Below are 20,934 nucleotides of genomic sequence, written 5' to 3'. Positions count from 1 at the left end.
CAGGCCAAGGGACCCCACCGGTGCACAATCAGGGCCGGGGAGGGACCTCGGGAGGGCTCCAGGGCATGTCTAGCCTGTCTCAACCAGTCCCAATTGGCCGGACCCCAGCAGCAAGCTAACCTACCAGTTGGAGCATCTGCCCCCTGGTGGTCAGTGCGCATCATAGCAACTGGTCAAACAGTCAGAGGGACAGTTAGCATATTAGGCTTTTATATGTAGAGATGAATCTCAAGAAATATTTACATTGTAATTATCATTGTAAACAGTCTTCACATTAGAGCACTGTATTGATTTTTAACTATATATTAATTTCATTTCTAGATACCACCACAAAATATATTTTTCTAGAGTCTTACATTACTTTGTCTTTACATTATTACTTTTTTTTAAAATCACCTTTGTTTTTCTTACTCCTCCGGTATATGTAACACTTTTTTCAGTTTACTAGAGTTTTTGTATATAGTAGCCTTTTGATGTTCTTATGGGACTAATGCCAATAATTGACCAAATTTGCAAATGTCCCTACATCATATAACTGTACCCATAAAATACATTAAACTTTAAGAATGCAATTACTCTTTCAAATCTGTAAGTATGGGTATCTAAAGTAAAATTTAAAATTTTCTAGTTTTAAAGAACTATTTTTTTTTTTTTTTAGAATTATCTCTTTTACTTTCTGTCATTATGTATGAAAATTAGCTTTCTTTTGAGGATTTTTGTAAAGAAATTTTTGAGATTTCAGAAAAGGAAAAAATATACAAAAATAAAAATTAGCCATAATCAGACCACCTCATAATTGTGATAGCATGTTGGTATTAAGTTTTTTTCTCATATGTACATTTGTGATGATTTTTTGTTTTGTTTTTAAATAAATAATAGGATGTTATAATCATTTTTGTGACATGTATTTTTCTTTGCTTTTAAATTTTTCTGATTATGTTTAATATGACTGCCTCATTTTCTAAAATCTAGATGTCTTTTAAGTTATATAATTTTCTGCAATTGTCTGGATCCTTTGCCTTTTTTTTTTTTTTTTATATATTTTATTGATTTTTTACAGAGAGGAAGGGAGAGGGATAGAGAGTTAGAACCATCGATGAGAGAGAAACATCGATCAGCTGCCTCCTGCACATCTCCTATTGGGGATGTGCCCGCAACCCAGGTACATGCCCTTGACCGGAATCGAACCTGGGACCTTTCAGTACGCAGGCCGACGCTCTATCCATTGAGCCAAACCAGTTTCGGCTGGATCCTTTGCCTTTTGTTGGATTCCCTGTCATCTTTTGATTGCTTGCTTTTATCATTTATTCTCTCCTTTTTGGGTACCATATTTTTTTATAGCTTCTTGATTAAAAACAATATTGGAAAAGCATATATTTGAGATGTTATGTGCCTGAAAAGTATATTGTATTCTCATGTGTAATTGTCTGATCCAATATAAAATTCATTATTGAATATTTTCTTCAGTATTTTTCTCAGCTTTTGAGTCCTGATCCCTTTTGCTCATTTCCCTGTGTTTTATTGAACTTAATATGGAGTGCTATTTTATGTTTTCTACGAGTTCTTTCTCATTGTCCTAGTGTTTTTTAAACCTTTGTTCCATTGATTTACTATCATTTTATCTCATTGACAATGTTAATTATTACTCTGAAATGTTTTTCTGCTCCCCTCACTGGCCTCTTCTGATTCTCTGCTTTTATCACTGTCATTCATGTTGGAAACTTTCCTCAAATATTTTTTTTTTTTTTTTTGGCTCTCTAGTCATTGCTGACACTGAGACACTAAAAAGCTAATTGTCAGAAGTGTGTGTTGTGTTTGATGGAGAAGGGCTGGAGCTCAGGCTTCTTTAGTGGAAATCACTGTATGGTAGTCCTGAGGTTAGCTAGCATTTTCATTGTAGACTAAACTGTTGGTATTGATCATTATTTTCTCTGGGGAAGTTTAGTTTCTTTGCAGAAGTATGTTTCAGTTTATTTAAGTTTGGTTGCTGTCTGCCATTTGCATGTTGGACAGGGTGAAGGAGCTCCCAACAATTTGCACTTCACATATATTCCTCCTCTGTGTCTGGTAATTCCAAATCTCTGGTTTATTTTCTTCAGGGAATGCACTACTGGACTTCCAAGATGAGTGTGTGGTAGAGGAATTGCCTGACTGTCTAGGTTGAAGTGGAGATTTAGACATTTAATTACTTCATATATGAACTTTTAAATAATATATTTCACCCTGGATGGCACTGGAAAGCATTATGCTAAGTGAAATAAGCCAGTCAATGAAGGAAAAATACCACATGATCTCACTCATTTATGGATAATAAAGACCATTATAAACTTATGAACAAAAATAGATACAGAGGCAGAGCAGCCTCGAACAGACTGTCAAACTACAGCGGGAAGGCGGGGGAGGGTTGGGGGGCAGGAAGGGAGGGTAAGAGATCAACCGAAGGATTTTTATGCATGCATATAAGCATTACCAATGGACGTAAGACACTGGGGGGTAGGGGAGGCCAGGGGATTGTCAAGGGCAGGAAAAAAAAGGAGACATATAATATTCTTTGTAATACTTTAAGCAATAAAACAATTTAAAAAAAAATAAAATAAATATATTTCACCCTCCATATCCATAGTTTCTGCATTCACAGATTCAACCAACTATGGATGGAAAATATTCAAAAAACCATGTTATATTGTTGCTTGTAGAGCCTATGATGGCTGCATCTGTACTGAACATGTACAGACATTTTTTCTTCTCATTATTTCCTAAACAACTGTTTGCATAACATACATTGTATTAAGTCTTATAAGTAATTTAGAGATGATTTGAAGTATACAGGAGGATGTTCATAGGTTATACGCAAATACTACACCATCTATATATACTAGTAGTATAAAAGCCTAAGCAACTGTCCGCCAGTAGCTATGATGTGCAGTGACCACCAGGGTGCAGGCGCTCTGACCAGTAGTTATGACGTGCACTGACCACCAGGGGGCAGATGCTCAATGCAGGAACTGCCAAACAACAGCTACTTTGCAGAGCTCCCTCTCACACTCCAGGACCCCTCAGGGGATGTCGAACTGCCGGTTTCAGCCCAATACCCACAGGCCTGGCCAAGGGACCCCACCTGCTAGAGGGACCCCGCTCACTCTGCAGACACCCTTCGAGTCCCAGCACCATGCCAGGTGCTGCTGGCCCTGGAGGGACCGTGGGAGGTTGGCTCCAGGGCGTGTCTGGCCCATCTCGCCCAGTCCCGCCCCACTGGCCACCTTCTAATTAATTTACTTTCAGTGTGCACAAATCCATGCACCAGGCCTCTAGTGTTATATAAGGGACTTTAATTCCTGAATGCTTCTGGGTTCTACAGGGCAAAATAGTTTGTGGGGTTTTTTCTTTTAGAAATAGTTGTCACACTTAGTCACAATTTGTTTTGATTTGTGTGCTCTCTGCTCATTCTGCTTTCCATATTCATATATTAATATATTGTCATTTGGCGTTGCAAGTATTGTCTCTTGATTTATTAAAGGTAAAAATTGTTTTTTCCTTATTATTATAGTTGGGTTTTTAAGAGGCACAGGAATTGGTAAATCTTGATTATTTAGAAAGTAGAAGTTTGTTGTAAGCCTTTTTGTTTCTTTAAATAAGTTTTTTTTTAAACCAAGAAGAAATATAATTATACCTCTGTTACAGATTTAGTTTGTTCTATTAGCAAACAAATTTCTAGGGTGTACAGTAATAGTTTTCAAATGTATAGTAGCGACAAATATAAATGCAGTTTTTAGTTTTCATTTTTGTTTAGAAAGACATAGGTGCAAATTGTTAGATATTGATTAAAAGAGTCACCCTGGCCAGGTGGCTCAATTTATTGGAGGAGCATCATCCCACGCGTGCACCAAAAGGTTGCAGGTTTGATTCCAGGTCAGGACACATCCTAGGTTGCAGGTTTGATCCCTGGTCAGGGCATGAGGCAAAACATCAACATTGATGTTTCTGTCTCTCTTCCTGACCCTCCCCCTCAATGCCTACAATCTTAATTTAAACCATTTTATTTGCTGGTAACCACTTCCTTTTCTTCCAGTGTTTTTCCTCTGTGTTTCCAGCTCCAGTATTGTTTTTCTTCTATTGGGACTGTAAATCCATTAATGCTCTATTTTTAGTATACTCTTTATGTCTTCACTTCTTCAGTTCAGATTCTGTCCTTCAGATTTTTTATAATCATGTCCTACTCCATACCTGTACCAAAGCAGCTGAAAGTGGCTGATGAAAAACACATAATCATAATGTTGGGGCTTTACATTTTTCTCTCAAGTGAACCTTTAATGCTACCTATGAATCCTATTACACTATTCTCCATGGATTTGCCACTTTCTTATAAGATTATTTTATACCTTCTTAAACCTATAATATCTCGTATCCTCTTAGCTGATTATCTAGCTTCCTTAGAGACAGAAGAGATTAAGGATTAAGCCTACTTACTAGTATCTAGGTGCAGCTCTATCCATATCTCTAATTACAGTGCCCTCTATCTAAGGTCAGTCCATGCTCTTGTGCAGTGGATCTAATCCCTGTTCACCGCCTCAAGAACTTTGCTCTCCAAGATGTTTTTTCTCTCTCCTGACTTCAATTTCCCCTCTTTTATTAGATAATTCTTATCATTATACCAATATGCTATAACAGCTCTTAACTGTTAGAAACATTCTATATCAGTCAGGGCTCTCCACCAACACAGGACCAATAGAAGATATACTTACTTGCGCGCGTGCGCGCGCACACACACACACACACACACACACACACACACATATACCAAGATAGATTGTGTGTGTGTGTGTGTGTGTGTGTGTGTGTGTTTGGGAGAAGGAGATTTACTTCAATGAATTGGCTCGTGAGATTGTAGGAACTGGCAAATTTGAAATTTGTAGGGCAGGCCAGCAGGCTAGAAACTTAGGCAAGAGTTGTACAGTTTTGAGGCAGATACTGCTTCTCTAGGAAAACTCAGTTTTTGTTCTTAAGGCATTCAGTTCATTGGATGAGGCCCACTACATTATTGAGGGTAATCTCCTTTACTTAAAATCAATTGAATGTTGCCCAGGCCAGTGTGGCTCAGTTGATTGAGCATCATACCATACACCAAACAGTTGTCAGTTCCATTCCTGGTCAAGGCACATGCCCTGGTTTCGACAGCTGATCCATGTTTCTCTCTCACATTTATGTTTCTCCCTACTCCTTTCCCTTCCTCTCTCTCTAAAATCAATAAAAATACATTTTTTTAAAAATCAACTGAATGCTAATCATAGCTACAAAATACATTTACAATAACACCTACATTAGTGTTTGATTAAAAACTATCACCTAGCCAAGTTGACACATAAGATTATCATATCTTCCCTTATTTTCTTACATCCCTCTAGCTGCAATTCCATTTCTCTTTTTTTAAGCAGCTAATCTCAAAGAATTATTTCTATTCACTATTTTTACTCCCCTCCTACTCTCCCTTTTTAATATATTTTTTTTTTTAGAGAGAGAGAGAGAAACTTGGATGTGAGAAACATCAATCAATAGAGACAGAAGAGATTAAGAATTAAGCCTACTTATATAGGTGCAGCTGTATCCATATATCCATATCTCTTATTACAGTGCCTCCTATAGGCACTCCGACAGGGGATTGAATCAGCAACCTGGGCATGTTCCCTAATCAAGGAATCAAACCCACCCCTTTCCATGCATGGGAGAATCCTCCAACCAACTGAGCCACACCGGCCAGGGTTCTTCTTACTCTCTTTGAACACGCTTCAATCAGGTTTCTCTCTCTACCACTTCAGTGCTTTTGCTCTTGAGGTAAGCAATTACCTTTTTATTGTCCAAATCACCAGGCAACTCTCAGTTATCATCATTTTCTCTCTTGAAAGACGTAACTACTTATTACGTCTTTTTTAAAAAATATATATTTTTATTGATTTCAGAGAGGAAGGGAGAGAGAGAGAGAAACATCAGTGATGAGAGAGAAACATCAGTGATGAGAGAGAATCATTGATTGTCTGCCTCCTGTACGCCCCCTACTGAGAACAGAGCCTGCAACCCCGGGTTATGTGCCCTTGGCTGGAATCAAACCTGGGATCCTTTAGTCTGCAGGCCGATGCTCTGTCCACTGGGCCAAACCAGCTATGGCCTACTTATTCCTTTTTGAAGCACTGTCTTCACTTGTTTTCTGGAATACCACACTGTCCTGGTGGATCTTAGAAAGCTAAGCGGTAAATACTGAATTAACTCAGGACTCAATCTTCAGATGCCTTTATCTTTTGTCTTCATTCACTCCTTAGAGAATAAAGTGAAAACCAATTCCATAGTTTTTTAAATTATTTCTGTTAAAATATAATTATGATGGGAGAGGTAGTAGTCATGTGATCTTAATTAAAAAACACATCGTATGGTGCAATGTCACCTTTCCACTCAGCTCTTAGCCATCAAATTCTCTTCCTTGAAGACAACCAATTGCCAGTTTCTGATACATCTTTCCATATTTTATGATAATAATAGTACATGCATATTCAATGAGAGGCAGTATGCTGTAATGGTTAAGAATTTGGATTACAGAGCATAATTGCCTGTAATTAAATTCTATCTCTGCCAGATACTGACTGTATAACTTGCAAGTCTCTTAGCCAATCTGTGCCTCAGTTTTCTCTTATGTAGGCTGAGGACCACATCACCGAATTAGAAGACAAGGTAGGAAAAAACACACAAATACAGGAGCAACTGGAAAAAAAAACTTAAAAAGCAGGAGGAGAGCTTTAAGGGAGCTTTGGGACAACACAAAATGAAACAACATTCACTTAATAGGGGTACCAGAAGGAGAGGAGGAGAAGCAAGGAATAGAAAACCTGTTTGAAGAAATAATGACAGAAAACTTCCCTGATACTGGCAAGAAAAAAACTACACAAGTCCAAGAAGCACATAGAGTGCCAAACAAGATGAACCCCAAAAGACCAACACCAAGACGCATCATAATTAAATTGGCAAAACCAACGACAAAGTAAGAATCTTAAAGGCTGCCAGAGAGAGACAGAAAGTTACCTACAAGGGATCTCCTATTAGAATATCAGCTGACTTCTCAACAGAAACACACCAGGCAAGAAGGGAATGGAATGAAATATACAAAGTGATGCAAAGCAAGGGAATGAATCCAAGAATACTCTACCCAGCAAGGCTATCATTCAAAATTGAAGGTGGAATCAGGACCTTCACAGACAAAAAAGGGCTAAGAGAGTTTATTACCACCAAACCAGCAATGCAAGAAATGCTAAAGGGACTGCTGTAAAAAGAAGAAACAGAAAGACAAGAAGAAACACAAACATTAAGAATAAAAATGACCACAAACAAGTACTTTTCAATAATAACATTAAATATAAATGGATTAAATGCTCCAATCAAAAGACACAGGGTAGCTGAATGGATAAGAAAACATAACCCATATATTTGCTGTCTGCAAGAGACCCACCTCAGAACAAAGGATTCACACAGAGTGAGAGTGAAGGGATGGAAAAAAATTTTTCAGGCAAATGGAAATGAGAAAAAAGCTGGGGATTGCGATACTTATATCTGACAAAATAGACCTCAAAATGAAGGCCATAACAAGAGATAAGGAAGGCCACTACATAATACTAAAGGGAGCAATTTAACAAGAAGATATAACTCTGGTAAACATATATGCACCCAATACAGGAGCACCCAAATACATAAAACAACTTCTGGAAGATATCAAGGGAGAGATCGATAGCAATACAGTCATAGTAGGGGACTTTAATACTCCACTGACACCACTGGATAAATCCTCTAAACAAAAAATCAGCAAAGAAACAGCAATCCTAAATGACTCACTAGATCAGACGGACTTAATTGACATCTTCAGAATATTTCACCCAAAAGCTACAGAATATACATTCTTTTTCAGTGCACATGGGACATTTTCAAAGATAGACCATATATTAGGACACAGGCAAAGTCTCTTCAAATTCAAGAGAATAGAAATCATCACAAGCATCTTTTCAGATCACAATGGCATAAAATTAGAAATCAATTACAATAAAAACATTGAAAAAAATCAAACACTTGGAGGCTAAATAGCATGCTATTTAGCAATGACTGGGTTACCAGAGAGATCAAAAAAGAAATAAAAAGCATCCTGGAAACAAATGACAGTGAAAACACAACAATCCAAAATCTATGGGACACAATGAAAGCAGTCCTGAGAGGGAAGTTCATAGCTCTACAGGCCTACCTCAAAAAAAAAAAAAAGAAAGAAAAACTGGCAATAAATTATCTAACCCTACATCTCAAAGAGTTAGAAAGAGAGCAACAAGAAAAGCCCACAGTATCCAGAAGGAATGAAATAATAAAGATCAGAGCAGAAATAAACAACATAGAGACCAAAAAAACAATACAAAAGATCAATGAAACCAAGAGCTGGTTCTTTGAAAGGATTAACAAGATTGATGAACCTCTCACCACGCTCACCAAGAAACAACGAGAGAGGACCCAAATAAACAAAATCAGAAATGAAAGAGGTGAAGTAACAACTGACCCACTGATATACAAAGGATTGTCAAAAAATACTACGAACAACTCTACTCCAACAGACTGGGCAACCTCGACGAAATGGACACATTCCTAGAAAAATACAAGCTTCCAAAACTCAATCAGGAAGAATAAAAAAACCTGAATAGGCCAATAACTACTGATGAAATTGAAACAGTAATCAAAAAGCTTCCAGCAAACAAAAGCCCTGGACCAGATGGCTTCACAGGGGAGTTTTACCGAACATTCAAAGAAGAACTAAAGCCAATCCTTCTCAGACTATTCCAAAAAATTCAAGAGGAAGGCACACTTCCAAGCTCTTTCTATGAAGCCAGCATTACCCTAATCCCAAAACCACATAAAAGCGCCACAAAGAAAGAGAATTACAGGCCAATATCCCTGATGAACATAGATGCTAAAATCCTCAACAAAATTCTAGCAAACTGGATCCAGCATTACATTAGAAAGATCATACACCATGACCAAATGGGATTTATTCCAGGAATGCAATGCTGGTACAATATCCACAAATCAATAAACGTGATACAACACATAAACAAGTTGCGAGACAAAAATCACATAATCATATCAATTGATACAGAAAAGGCATTTGACAAAATCCAACACCCTTTTCTGATAAAAACACTCAACAAAGTGGGAATAGAGGGATTATACCTCAACATAATAAAAGCCTTATATGACAAACCTACAGCCAACATTATACTCAATGGGCAAAAACTAAAACCATTTCCCTTAAGAACAGGAACAAGATAGGGATGCCCACTTTCACCACTCCTGTTTGACATAGTACTGGAAGTGCTAGCCAAAGTGATCAGACAAGAAGAAGAAATAAAAGGCATCCAAATTGGAAAAGAAGAAGTAAAATTGTCATTATTCGCAGATGACATGATACTGTACTTAGAAAACCCTAAAGACTCGATCAAAAAAATTATTAGACTTAATAAATGAATTTGGCAATGTAGCAGGATACAAGAAATCTATGGCATTTTTATACACCAATAGTGAACTTACAGAAAGAAACTAAAAAAAAAAAATCCCATTTACCATTGCACCAAAAAAATTAAGATACCTAGGAATGAACTTAACCAAGGAGGTAAAAGACCTCTACCCAGAAAACTACAGGACATTGAAAAAAGGGATAGAGGAAGACATAAACAGATGGAAGAACATACCATGTTCATGTATTGGTAGAATCAACATCATCAAAATGTCCATACTACCCAAAGCAATCTATAGATTCAATGCACTCTCCATTAAAATACCAACAGCATATTTCACAGATCTAGAAAGAACGCTCCAAAAATTCATCTGGAATTAAAAAAAAAAAAACCTGAAAGCTGCTGCGATCCAGAGAAAGAATAAAGTAGGAGGGATCTCAATACCAGATATCAAGCTGTATTACAAATCCACTGTTCTCAAAACTGCCTGGGACTGGCACAAGAACAGACATATAGACCAATGGAATAGAATAGAGAGCCCAGAAATCGACCCAAACTACTATGCTCAATTAATATTTGACAAAGGAGGCAAGAACATACAATGTAGTCAAGACAGTCTCTTCAATAAATGGTGCTGGGAAATTTGGTCAGACACATGCAAAAAAGTGAAACTAGACCACCAACTTACACCATACACAAAAATAAACTCAAAATGGATAAAGGACTTAAATGTAAGACGGGAAACCATAAGATTATTAGAGGAATCCACAGGTAGCAAAATCTCAGATAGATGCCGAAGGAATTTCTTCACTGACACAGATCCTAGGGCAATGGAAACTAAAGGGAAAATAAACAAATGGGACTATATCAAAATAAAAAGCTTCTTCTCAGCAAAAGAAACCATCAACAAAACAACAAGAAAACCCACTGCATGGGAGAACATATTTGCCACTGATATCTCCGATAAAGGTTTAATCTCCAACATTTATAGGGAACGCATACAACTTAACAAAAGGAAGATAAACAACGCAATCAAAAAATGGACAACGGACCTAAATAGACACTTTTTGAAAGAGGACATACATAAGGCTGAGAGACATATGAAAACATGCTCAAAGTCACTAATCATCCGAGAGATGCAAATCAAAACGACAATGAGGTACCATCTCACACCTGTCAGAATGGCTATCAACAAATGACAAATGCTGGCGAGGATGCAGAGAAAAAGGAACCCTCATTCACTGCTGGTGGGAATGCAAACTGGTGCAGCCACTATGGAAGACAGTATGGAGTTTCCTCAAAAAACTAAAAATGGAACTTCCATTTGACCCAGTGATCGCACTTCTAGGAATATATCCCAAGAAACCAGAAACACCAATCAGAAAGGATATATGCACCCCTATGTTCATAGCAGCACTATTTATAATAGCTAATATTTGAAATCAGCCTAAGTGCCCTTCAGCAGATGAATGGATTAAAAAACTTTGGCACAGCTACACAATGGAATACTATGCAGCTGTAAAGAGAAAGGAACTCCTACCATTTGCAACAGCATGGATGGAGCTGGAGAGCATTATGCTTAGTAAAATAAGTCAGTCAGAGAAAGATAAGTATCACATGCTCTCACTCATTTGTGGATTATAATGAACAACGTAAACTGATGAACAAAAACAGATGTAGAGACAGAGAAGCATCGATCAGATGCTCAAAACTCAGAGGGAAAGCAGGGGAGGGTGGGGGTGAGGGGGAAAGATCAACCAAAGGACTTGTATGCATGCATATAAGCATAAGCGATGGATGTGGACAACAAGGGGGGATGGGGAGGGCAGGATTGGGGGGATGAGGGGACATTTGTAATACCTTATTCAATAAAGGGGAAAAATTTTTTTAAAAGATAATTATAATAGTACTTGATAGAGTTGTGAAGTGTAAATGAACAGGTATGTATAAAGAGCTTAGAAGAGTGGCACATAAAAATAAAAAACACATTCCTTTTGCATAAATACTAGCATAATATACACATTGACAGGCATCTTGCTCCCCCCTTCCCCATAAACAAATAACTTGGTGGGCTTTTCTTTACAGCACACAAAATCATGCCACTTTTTCCTAATGACTGAATAGTTAACCATTGGGTGGATGTGCCATCCAGTTTTTGTGTCTAAATACCAAAAGCTTTGATGATGACTTCCAAATGTTATATCTACTAGACACTTCTACTTACTAGTAGATACCTAATAACCACAAAAATTCTCTTCTTGCATTTTCTATTTATCTCAATTCCTACATTATAATCCTGTATAATAAAGAGCTAATATTCAAATGGCCCTCGTGCCCTCGCACCGGAACTGCTCAGACACTCAACAATGGGGAGAGAGGAATGGGGACCAGCCAGGCACAAATGAACTCGTGCAAAAGGAATGGGGACCAGCCAGGCACAGAGGAGCTCGTGAGAGAGGAATGGGGACCAGCCAGGCTGCGGCCCGGGAGAGGTACAAGCCGCATGCCCTGAGGTCCCAGGCACTAGCGGCTGCACCTGTGCTTGTGGTCCGGGAGAGGGATAAGCTGTGTGCTCTGTGGTCCCGGGTGCCTGCGGCTGTGGCCCAGGCGAAGCCACCCACCCACAGTCTCCTGCACCTACGGCCGGCCTGGGTCCTGGGTGTTTGTGGCCAGCCAGAGGGAGGGAAACCCGGGTCCTGGATGCCTGTGACCGGCCAGAGGAGTGAATCCTGGGTGTGGGGCAAGGCAGAGGCGGTTAGAGGCAATCAGGCCAGCAGGGCAGCAGTAAGGGGCGATCAGGCAGGCAGGTAGAAGTGGTTAGGGGCGATCAGGTAGGCAGGCAGAGGGGTTAGGGGCAATCAAGCAGGCAGGTGAGCAGTTAGGAGCCAGTGCGAGAGGCAAGTCGGACATCCCCTGAGGGGACCCACCCCCCCCCCCAACGAACCCCCGTGGAAAAAATTCATGCACCAGTCTATTATATTATAGTTCTACCTTCAAAATATATTTCACATCTAAACATTTTTCTGTACCTATTGCTACAACTTATATCCAAGCTAACTTTGCTTTTCTGAGTTGCTCAAGGCCAAAATCTAGTCATCATTGCAACCATTCATCAAAATATAGGGTGTCCCCAAAAAATTTATATACACTCACTTTGAATAATTATAAAGGCAGTGTTTATTACAATACATTTCATTTTCTTTTAATCTATTTTTATTAATTTTTTAATCCTCACCTGAGGAGTGAGGATATTTCTTTGATTTTTAGAGAGAGTGGAAGGGATGGGGAAGGAGGGAAGAGAGAGAGAGAAACATTGAGTTGTTAGAGACACATTGATTGGTTGCTTCCTGCTCATGCCCTGACCAGGTCCGGGGATTGAACCTGCACCCAAGGTATGTGCCTTTGACCCAGAATCTATCCTGAGACCCTTCAGTCTCAGGGCCTACACTCTAACCACTGAACCAAACCAGCCAGGACTTATTTTCAAAATTGAGCTACCAGCTATTATAGTATGTATACTTTTAGGGGGGTGGAGATACCCTGTATTTTCAACTCTCTCTTCGGTGTACTATTTGTTCTCTCCTTTTCTCCTTTTACTGTTCTATAGTCTGTTTACATAGAAGTTTAGAATGTAAATCAGAATATTTCTCACCTCAAATTTTCCAGTGGGTCTTACATCACCTAGATTTAATCATGAGATCTTATTTGATCCTAGTAGAACCCTTATAATGTGGCCCCTTGATTTTTTGCTTCAACCTCATCCCCTGCCTATTTCTATGCTTTAGCCACACTAACCACCTTGCTCTTTTATGAGTGCCCTCACAACAATTTACCTCATTACCTTTGGAACACTGTTCTGTTATACATGCTTTTTCACTCACTTCATGCTTAAATATGAGCTCTTCAAAGAGGCCTTCTTGCCTGACCATCCTCTTTACTCATTATCCTTTTACTATACTTTTTTTAAACCATACTTTAGTTTTCTTGATAGATATTTTCATTATCTGACTATTTTTCATTTATATATTATCTGTTTGTTTATTCTCACTAGGGAGTAAAAAATATGAGGGCAGGTACTGTCTTATGCACTTTTTTCTTTTTTCTTTTTTTCTGTGCACTTTTTTACTTCTAGTACTCAGCATATGTTGGGTTGGCCAATGAATGGGGAAGCAATTAAGTGCTTCTTGAACTCTGTGGTGAAAGACTAGTCTTTAAATTACCAACCTGTTATAATCTAGTACTGGTAAAATATAATACAATTATTTTCAAAATAAATAGTTTTAGTGTCATTTCATTATTAGATTCAACAGACATAGATTACTCTGTCAAACTATTACAAACATTTCTAAAAACTTACTTTTAAATTTGTACTTAAATTGAAGTGGTAACAAGCCGTTTTTTGCAAACTACACTTCTGAGTAGCACAGGTTTACCATTCTATAGAACTAGAACAAGTAGTCAACAGTTAAAATTCGAAGGATAAATGAAGTATTCTTTTTGGTTGACAAGGAGACGGCACTTAACAGCCCATGTAACAGAATTCAGCCTGAACTCCCATATGATTATTCATTTATAAAATATTTCTGTTAGAAATGCCAGTAAAATGTAATTAGTGCTCACACTATGCAGAAATGAGTCTTTTTTTTTTTAGTAAACTCAATTAGACATCACAATCCCCATGTTGTATCTATGTCTTTAAGTTGGAAGTCTTTCTTTAATAGCTATTTATTTGCTATGTGTTGGTGGTATGTTAAATAAAAATTTTAGTGAAGTATATGTTTACAGATTCATAAATATTTTGTCTCAGTAAATACTACTATATTATATCTAATACTTTTCTGAAAATGTTTTGATTATTTTGCATTTTTTCATTGTTTTAGTGTGTTGATTTATTTTGTTTATATATAACTAGGATGGGTGGCAAGTCATTACATAATGACAGTTGGAGTTTGGGATCTAGGTTCACAAAGAGATACATAGCTGAAAGCAAAAGCTATTAAATTCAAGAAAATATGTATCTCAGCTTCCACTGGTGAATTCCAGCCAGGGTTGGTGTTAATTTTAATGCTTTCCAACTCCTTGATCTTCAAGTCACTTTGTTTTAGAGAACTAAAAGTATATAGTAAATTAAGCTTCATTGGTTAAGACTTTGTATGCTCAGGACATGCTCTGTTAAACTATTATCCCTGACTTGGGCAGTTTGAATGCCACAGTTCCCTCATGTTCTTTAGCTCTATTCCTTTTTTATACAGATTAATTTAAAAAGTGCTTTTAACCTTCATAATATTATCAGATATTCTGCTCACAATGTGTAAAATGCTATAAAATTACTAGCCTATATTTTGAAACAGAATATTTCTCACTGTATTGAGACATTGTATCTCAGGAAAAAGAAAACATTTTCATTAAATACATTTCTAAATGGACTCTAACTTTAATACATTTGTTTTCAGGATTTATGTCTTATATTTTGATTTAAGGGCAGTAGCAATCATTATTAACATGGAGTTAGCCAAAATGTAGATAGAGTTTCAGAATAACAGTAAGAGAGAGAGAAAAGACAGGTAGGTAGGTAGGTAAGTAGGTAGGTAGAGATATAGCATTCTGTATATACTAGAGGCCCGGTGCATGAAACTCATGTATTAGCCGGGGGGGGGGGGGGGGGGGGGGGGCGTTCTTCAGCCTGGCCTGCACCCTCTCCAATCCGGAACCCCTCAGGGGATGTCCAACTGCAATCCAGGACCACTGGCTCCTAACCGTTCACCTGCCTGATCGCCCCTAACCACCTCTGCCTGCCAGCCTGATTGCTCCCTAACTGCTCCCCTGCTGACTTGATCACCTCCCTAACTGCTCACCTGCCTGCCTGCCTGTCACCCCTAACCACCTCTGCCTGCTGGCCTGATGCCCCTAACTGCTCTCCCCTGCCAACCTCATCATCCCTAACCACCTCTGCCTCTGCCCCGCCACCGTGGCTTTGTCCAGAAGGATGTCTGGAAGATGTCTGGTCTAATTAGCATATTATCCTTTTATTAGTATAGATATTTATATATGTATTTAAAGGGAAATAGTGACATTTTAAAAGAAATGCATGCTCATATTTAGTTTTGGATATTTATTTTGGATATGAAGATAAGTGGATCAATTTTTCCAAAACACTGATCAGTTCATTTTTTATAACTGAACATTAGTTTTTGCAGGTGAATAACCTTAAAAAATGAGGGAAATTATTTTATCAACACCACCCCTCTTATTCCTCTACCAATATTTTCTACATTTTCACCATCTCAATAATGAATATAAATATGAATAGACAAAAGTTTAAGGTTTATGTCTTACCTGTTTCTCAGAGCACTTGAAACAGAAGCAGGACTTACAAATACAAGTGAACATTTAAAAGTACGTTAACACTATGACTAGGGAAAATAGGTCAGTCAGAAATTCACAGAATACATTTTTAATGAATTTAATGAGATTGGTAGGATCACTCTATTTTTCAGGGGTTGGAGGTTATGTTATGCCATTCACTGAGGTGAGCAATACAAGCAGAGGATCCATCTTCGGGGTACAAATCATGAACTGATTGATGCATCTACCTAATAAAGGTATTAAGGAAGCAATTGTATATACAGAACTGGTGGTCAGAAGAGTAGGTTTGATTAGTATGCTCTCACTAAGGTGTGCATATTTGAGGACTCAGGAAATGGGTTGTAGAAGATACTATCTAAATCCGTCGTGCTGATGGTTAGTAGGATGAGGCTGTTTTTAAGTGGGAAAGGTTAATGAGCCAAACTCTAGTGACACTGTTTCAGAGTACGATGACAACTTCTATAAAATAATTTTTCTTTTTCTTTTTAACTTAAATTATGCCTGGATTATAAAACAAATTCTTATCATCTGTTTCCATTATAAATTTGTAACCTTATGGATGAAGTTCTGATTCATAGTTGAATACTATAGTCTTCCTTTATTTCATAGCCATGAAGCTCATGACTGCTTTGGTGAATGTTGCCTTAAACCTCAGTATTCATCAGGATAATACACAGAGACAATATGAAGCTGAAAGAAATAAAATGATTGGGAAAAGAGCCAATGAAAGGTTGGAGTTACTACTTCAGAAACGCAAAGAGGTAAGTTTCATGATATCTGAAATTCTTACGTTATGTAAATGTGTAGGAAATATATATCATACTGGATTTTTTAATTCCCTGTAAAACAGACTGTGTATTTTCTTAATTTACTTTTTAAAATTATATTATTTGATCTCAAAGTTTTAAAATGAAACTACAGTATTCAGCCAGTGATTATCTGAGTGCTGTCTAATGGCAGAAGAGAATCACAGAACAATTCTACTTTTGAAAACAGGTGGTACGGAAGTTAGGGTAACACATAAACATTATCAGGCTATGGCCAAAGAAAACATGATAAGTATTAACATAAGAACTAAGAGCCAGCAAAGCCTGCATTTCTAGGAGAAAGCCGAAGCCTACACATTAGCTAAATATATAAGGCACTCTTGTGAATAAGATCAGTCTTAGTTTTACAATGAAATTTTCATATATGTGTTGAAAATTACTTTAAACTAGATTTTTAGTAGGTAATATTTTTATTCAATACGAAATAAAATTTTAGACCTACAGTATTAGTGTATATTTTAACTTGAAAAAGGATTAATATCACATTGCTATAAATTTTTATCAATGCATAATGGCTTATAACAGGCAATAAGAAGCAGCAAGTTTATGATTAAATTATTATCCATTCTGTATTAGCATGCTAGGGCTGCTGTAATAGATACCACAAACTGAGTGGCTTAAAGAAAAGGAATTTTTTCTCAGAGTTCTATGGGCTACAAGTCAAAGATAATTCCAGTCTTCACATGGCCTTCTCCCTGTGTGTGTGCAAGTCTCTAACTTTCTACTTTTTCTAAAGAAACCCCTCATATTGGATTATGGGGCCACCCTACTTTGGTGTGGCCCTATCTTAGCCTACAACCTCTGCCACACCCTATTTCCAAATAAGGTTTGATGTAGCAAGAGTTAGCACTTTAGCATATGAATTTTTGAGGGGTACAATTCAACTCAGAACACATACTATATTTGTAATACTATGGGAGTAAATTTTGGAACTGTGGCTTCAGTAAGTACTACTAACCAAACTATATACTTCTTATAAATTAATTTTTTTTAATAGTAAGTGCAAGAAAAGTGTAACTTACAAGTAAGTTGCAATATTATGAATGCTTTACCATAAAGTTATTCTTATTTCAGTCGAACCTGAAACAGTATACAGCAAAAAAATAAATCTGGCTCTGATTGAGTGGCTCAGTCCCATATACCAAGGGGTTGTGAATTCGATTCCAGGTCAGGACACATACCTGGGTTGTGGTTTGATCCCTAGTTGGTGCATGTGTGGGAGGCAACCAATCAATGTTTCTCTCTCTCTCTCTCTCTCTTTCTCTCTCTCTCTCTCTCTCCCTCTCTCCCTCTCTCCCTCTCCTTCTCCCTTTCCCCCTCCTTTTCCTGTCTCTCTAAAAATCAATAAAAACATATCCTCAGCCGTAACCGGTTTGGCTCAGTGGATAGAGCATCAGCCTGCGGACTCAAGGGTCCCAGGTTCGATTCCAGTCAAGGGCATGTACCTTGGTTGTGGGCACATCCCCAGTGGGGAGTGTGCAGGAGGCAGCTGATTAATGTTTCTCCCTCATCGATGTTTCTAACTCTCTATCCCTCTCCCTTCCTCTCTGTAAAAAATCAATAAAATATATTTTTTTTTAAAAACATATCCTCAGGTGAGTATTTAAAAAAAAAAGTCTGAAGGAATAAGTCTGAGGAGTTTTGCCACATTGGAGTATGCAGTTAAAGCCAGTATTTCACTGAGTATTAATACAAAACAAATTAGAATAAGAAATATTACATTGAATGTAATTTTATATCAGTGTTTTTATTCCTTTTGAGCAGTGAATAAACTCAAACTTTAACTCTCATCAGTAGTGTTGCCTGAAATTTATTATCTTTGCTGTAGTGTTTTATTTTGTTGCTACATTCCACCACTGATGGCTAGGAACCTTGTTACTTTCTATTATGCCTTCTATACTGGGAACTTGGCCTACTCTAAGTCTTGAGCTAATCAGATGTAAAGTCATATTTGGATACTTTAGGTAGAATAGGAAATTTCTTCTACAGTGGCAAGTATGTTAATCATGGGAGATCTGTTGCCAAGAAAGGCAAAATCAAGCCAGGGACCTGGTTTGGACAAAAGAGATTAGAAATTGAGGACTATTTCCAAAGCAAATGATATTTTGGAGATAGGAATCTCACCACCTTAGCACCACTCCTTTTAGTGTCAAAGAGAGAGAGGTTCTTAATCCACTAGTATAGTTGTAGAAATAATGCAGGAATACTGGTAATATATTGCACAATAAGTGAGAAAAAGGATTGATAATTATTCAAAATGAGAATAACCAGTTATTAAAAACAATTGGAACTGTTCATTATAAATCAGATATTTTTAACCTGTGTGCCTCAAGAGGCATTCTGTTGTGCTACAAGAATTTTTAAAACATGCAATACCTGACTATTTAGTTAGGGGCACTGACCTATTTTCCCTGAAATTGTCAAACACAACAATAGCCATCCGGTGTGAATGAATCAAAATTATACCTGTTTTTTTGTCAGATGGGCAAAAAAAAAATTTTGGTGTGCAGCAGAATTTTAATAATTAGTTTGTGTGCGCTGTGAGATGAAAAAGGTTAAAAAACCACTGTTCTAAATAAAATGATCAACATTTTAATTAATTTATTTTTTATTTCAGCTACAAGAAAATCAGGATGAAATCGAAAATATGATGAACTCTATTTTTAAGGGTATATTTGTTCATAGATACCGGTAAGGGATTTTTAAAATCATTTAGAAGATTTTTAACTTATAATTTATTGCTTCTTTGTAGTTCTAGGTAGTTCTAGAGATATAAAACTCTGTCTTGATTTGTTTTCTGGAAAACACCTTTGGTTGTAAAAGCTAAATAAATGTTACTGTTATGCTGTTACTGCCACACTCTTCCAAATTCAGAACATAACACTGTTAGAGGCACCCTCTGTACTTGCATTTGTATTGATGGAATAGGTAGTCTTAAGTTTATGTGCCCTTAATAAGATGTGATTGTCTTGATAATTGCCTTGCTTCCTGTCTTGTGGTACTCACCTTGTTCCATGATCAAATTAACCAGCAGTCTGTGAAGATAATACAACTTCATAACATTATTTTTCTTTACCTTCAACTATATGCATGAAAGTAGAAGCATAGTATTTCCCAACTATTTTTATCATGCTACATTGCAAATGAATTTAGGTTGTCTTTCTGTGAAACCTGTGAACTTTAAAAACATTAACCACATTATTAAAGAGCATATTTCACAAGAATTAGTGGCTCATATACATACACTTGTTACCTTCTGTTAATTATACATGCTTACTTTGGGTTTCACTTTCTCTGTTCTTTAGTTTCTCAAGGTGGAAACTGAGATAATTGGTTTGAAACTTTCTTTTTTCTAATATAGGAATTTAGTCCTATACATTTCTCTCTTAGCACTACTTTAGCTATATCCCCTAAATTTGCACATGTTGTGTTTTCATTTTCATTCAGCTCAAAATATTCTTACACTTTGGCTCATTTCTTTGACCCATGGGTTATTTAGAAGTGTGGTATTTAGTTTGCAAATATCTGAGATCTTTCCAAATAATTTTCTGTTACTGATTTTTAATAGTTCCATTGTAGTCAGAAAACATACTTTGTATGATTTGAATGTTTTTAAATTTATTGAGATTTGTTTTATGGTCCACAATATGGTTTATCTTGATAAATGTTTTAGTTGCTGAGGAAAAGAATGTGTATTGTGCTTTTTCTTTGTATCAATGAGGTCAGAATTTGTTGATAGTGTTGTTTAAGTCTTTCATCTTTACAAATTTACTGTTCTAAGAGAACTTTTACAGTATTTTTTTGTGTTTATGATACAATGTATTATCACATAAATGACTTGCCGTTATCCCCCCCCCCCCCCCCCCAGCCTATCACTTTCTGTTTATTTGCTTCATAATGCTTTTTAGAGAGCAAAAGCTTTCCATTTAAATGAAGTCATTTCTTGATTTTATTTCTATGGTAATGTTTTTGATGTCATATTTTGAGCATTTAGTCTAACCCCAAAATTTTCTTCTGTGTTTTATTCTAGAAGTCTAATCATTTAATCTTTAAAGTTAAGTTATGAACCATATATAAAAATAATTTCTGAATATGGTACAATAATAAGGATGTAAGTCCAGTTTTTGCATATGGATATTAATTTGTCCAAGCACCATTTGGTGAAAGACTATCCTTCTCCAATTGATTTGTCTTGGCACTGTTCTTGAAAATCAAAT

At 37.0% G+C, this 20,934-nt stretch overlaps 1 protein-coding gene across 3 annotated transcripts in view; it reads left to right on the top strand.

Annotated features, from left to right (window-relative positions):
• STAG1 (STAG1 cohesin complex component) overlaps positions 1-20,934 on the top strand; it is a 332,216-nt gene that overhangs the window by 183,313 nt on the left and 127,969 nt on the right. For all 3 annotated transcript variants that reach the window (XM_070433471.1, XM_070433469.1, XM_070433470.1), the window contains 2 exons: positions 16,500-16,651; positions 19,335-19,408. In XM_070433471.1, coding sequence (XP_070289572.1) covers positions 16,500-16,651; positions 19,335-19,408 — 226 coding nt within the window. The remainder of the gene's footprint in view (positions 1-16,499; positions 16,652-19,334; positions 19,409-20,934) is intronic.

Source organism: Myotis yumanensis, unplaced genomic scaffold, assembly GCF_028538775.1.
Source record: "Myotis yumanensis isolate MYYU_CA2020_CCGP unplaced genomic scaffold, mMyoYum1.0.hap1 SCAF_14, whole genome shotgun sequence".
NCBI lineage: Eukaryota > Metazoa > Chordata > Mammalia > Chiroptera > Vespertilionidae > Myotis > Myotis yumanensis.
The sequence above is the reverse complement of the archived record's forward strand: the minus strand, read 5'-3'. Positions and strand labels throughout refer to the sequence as shown.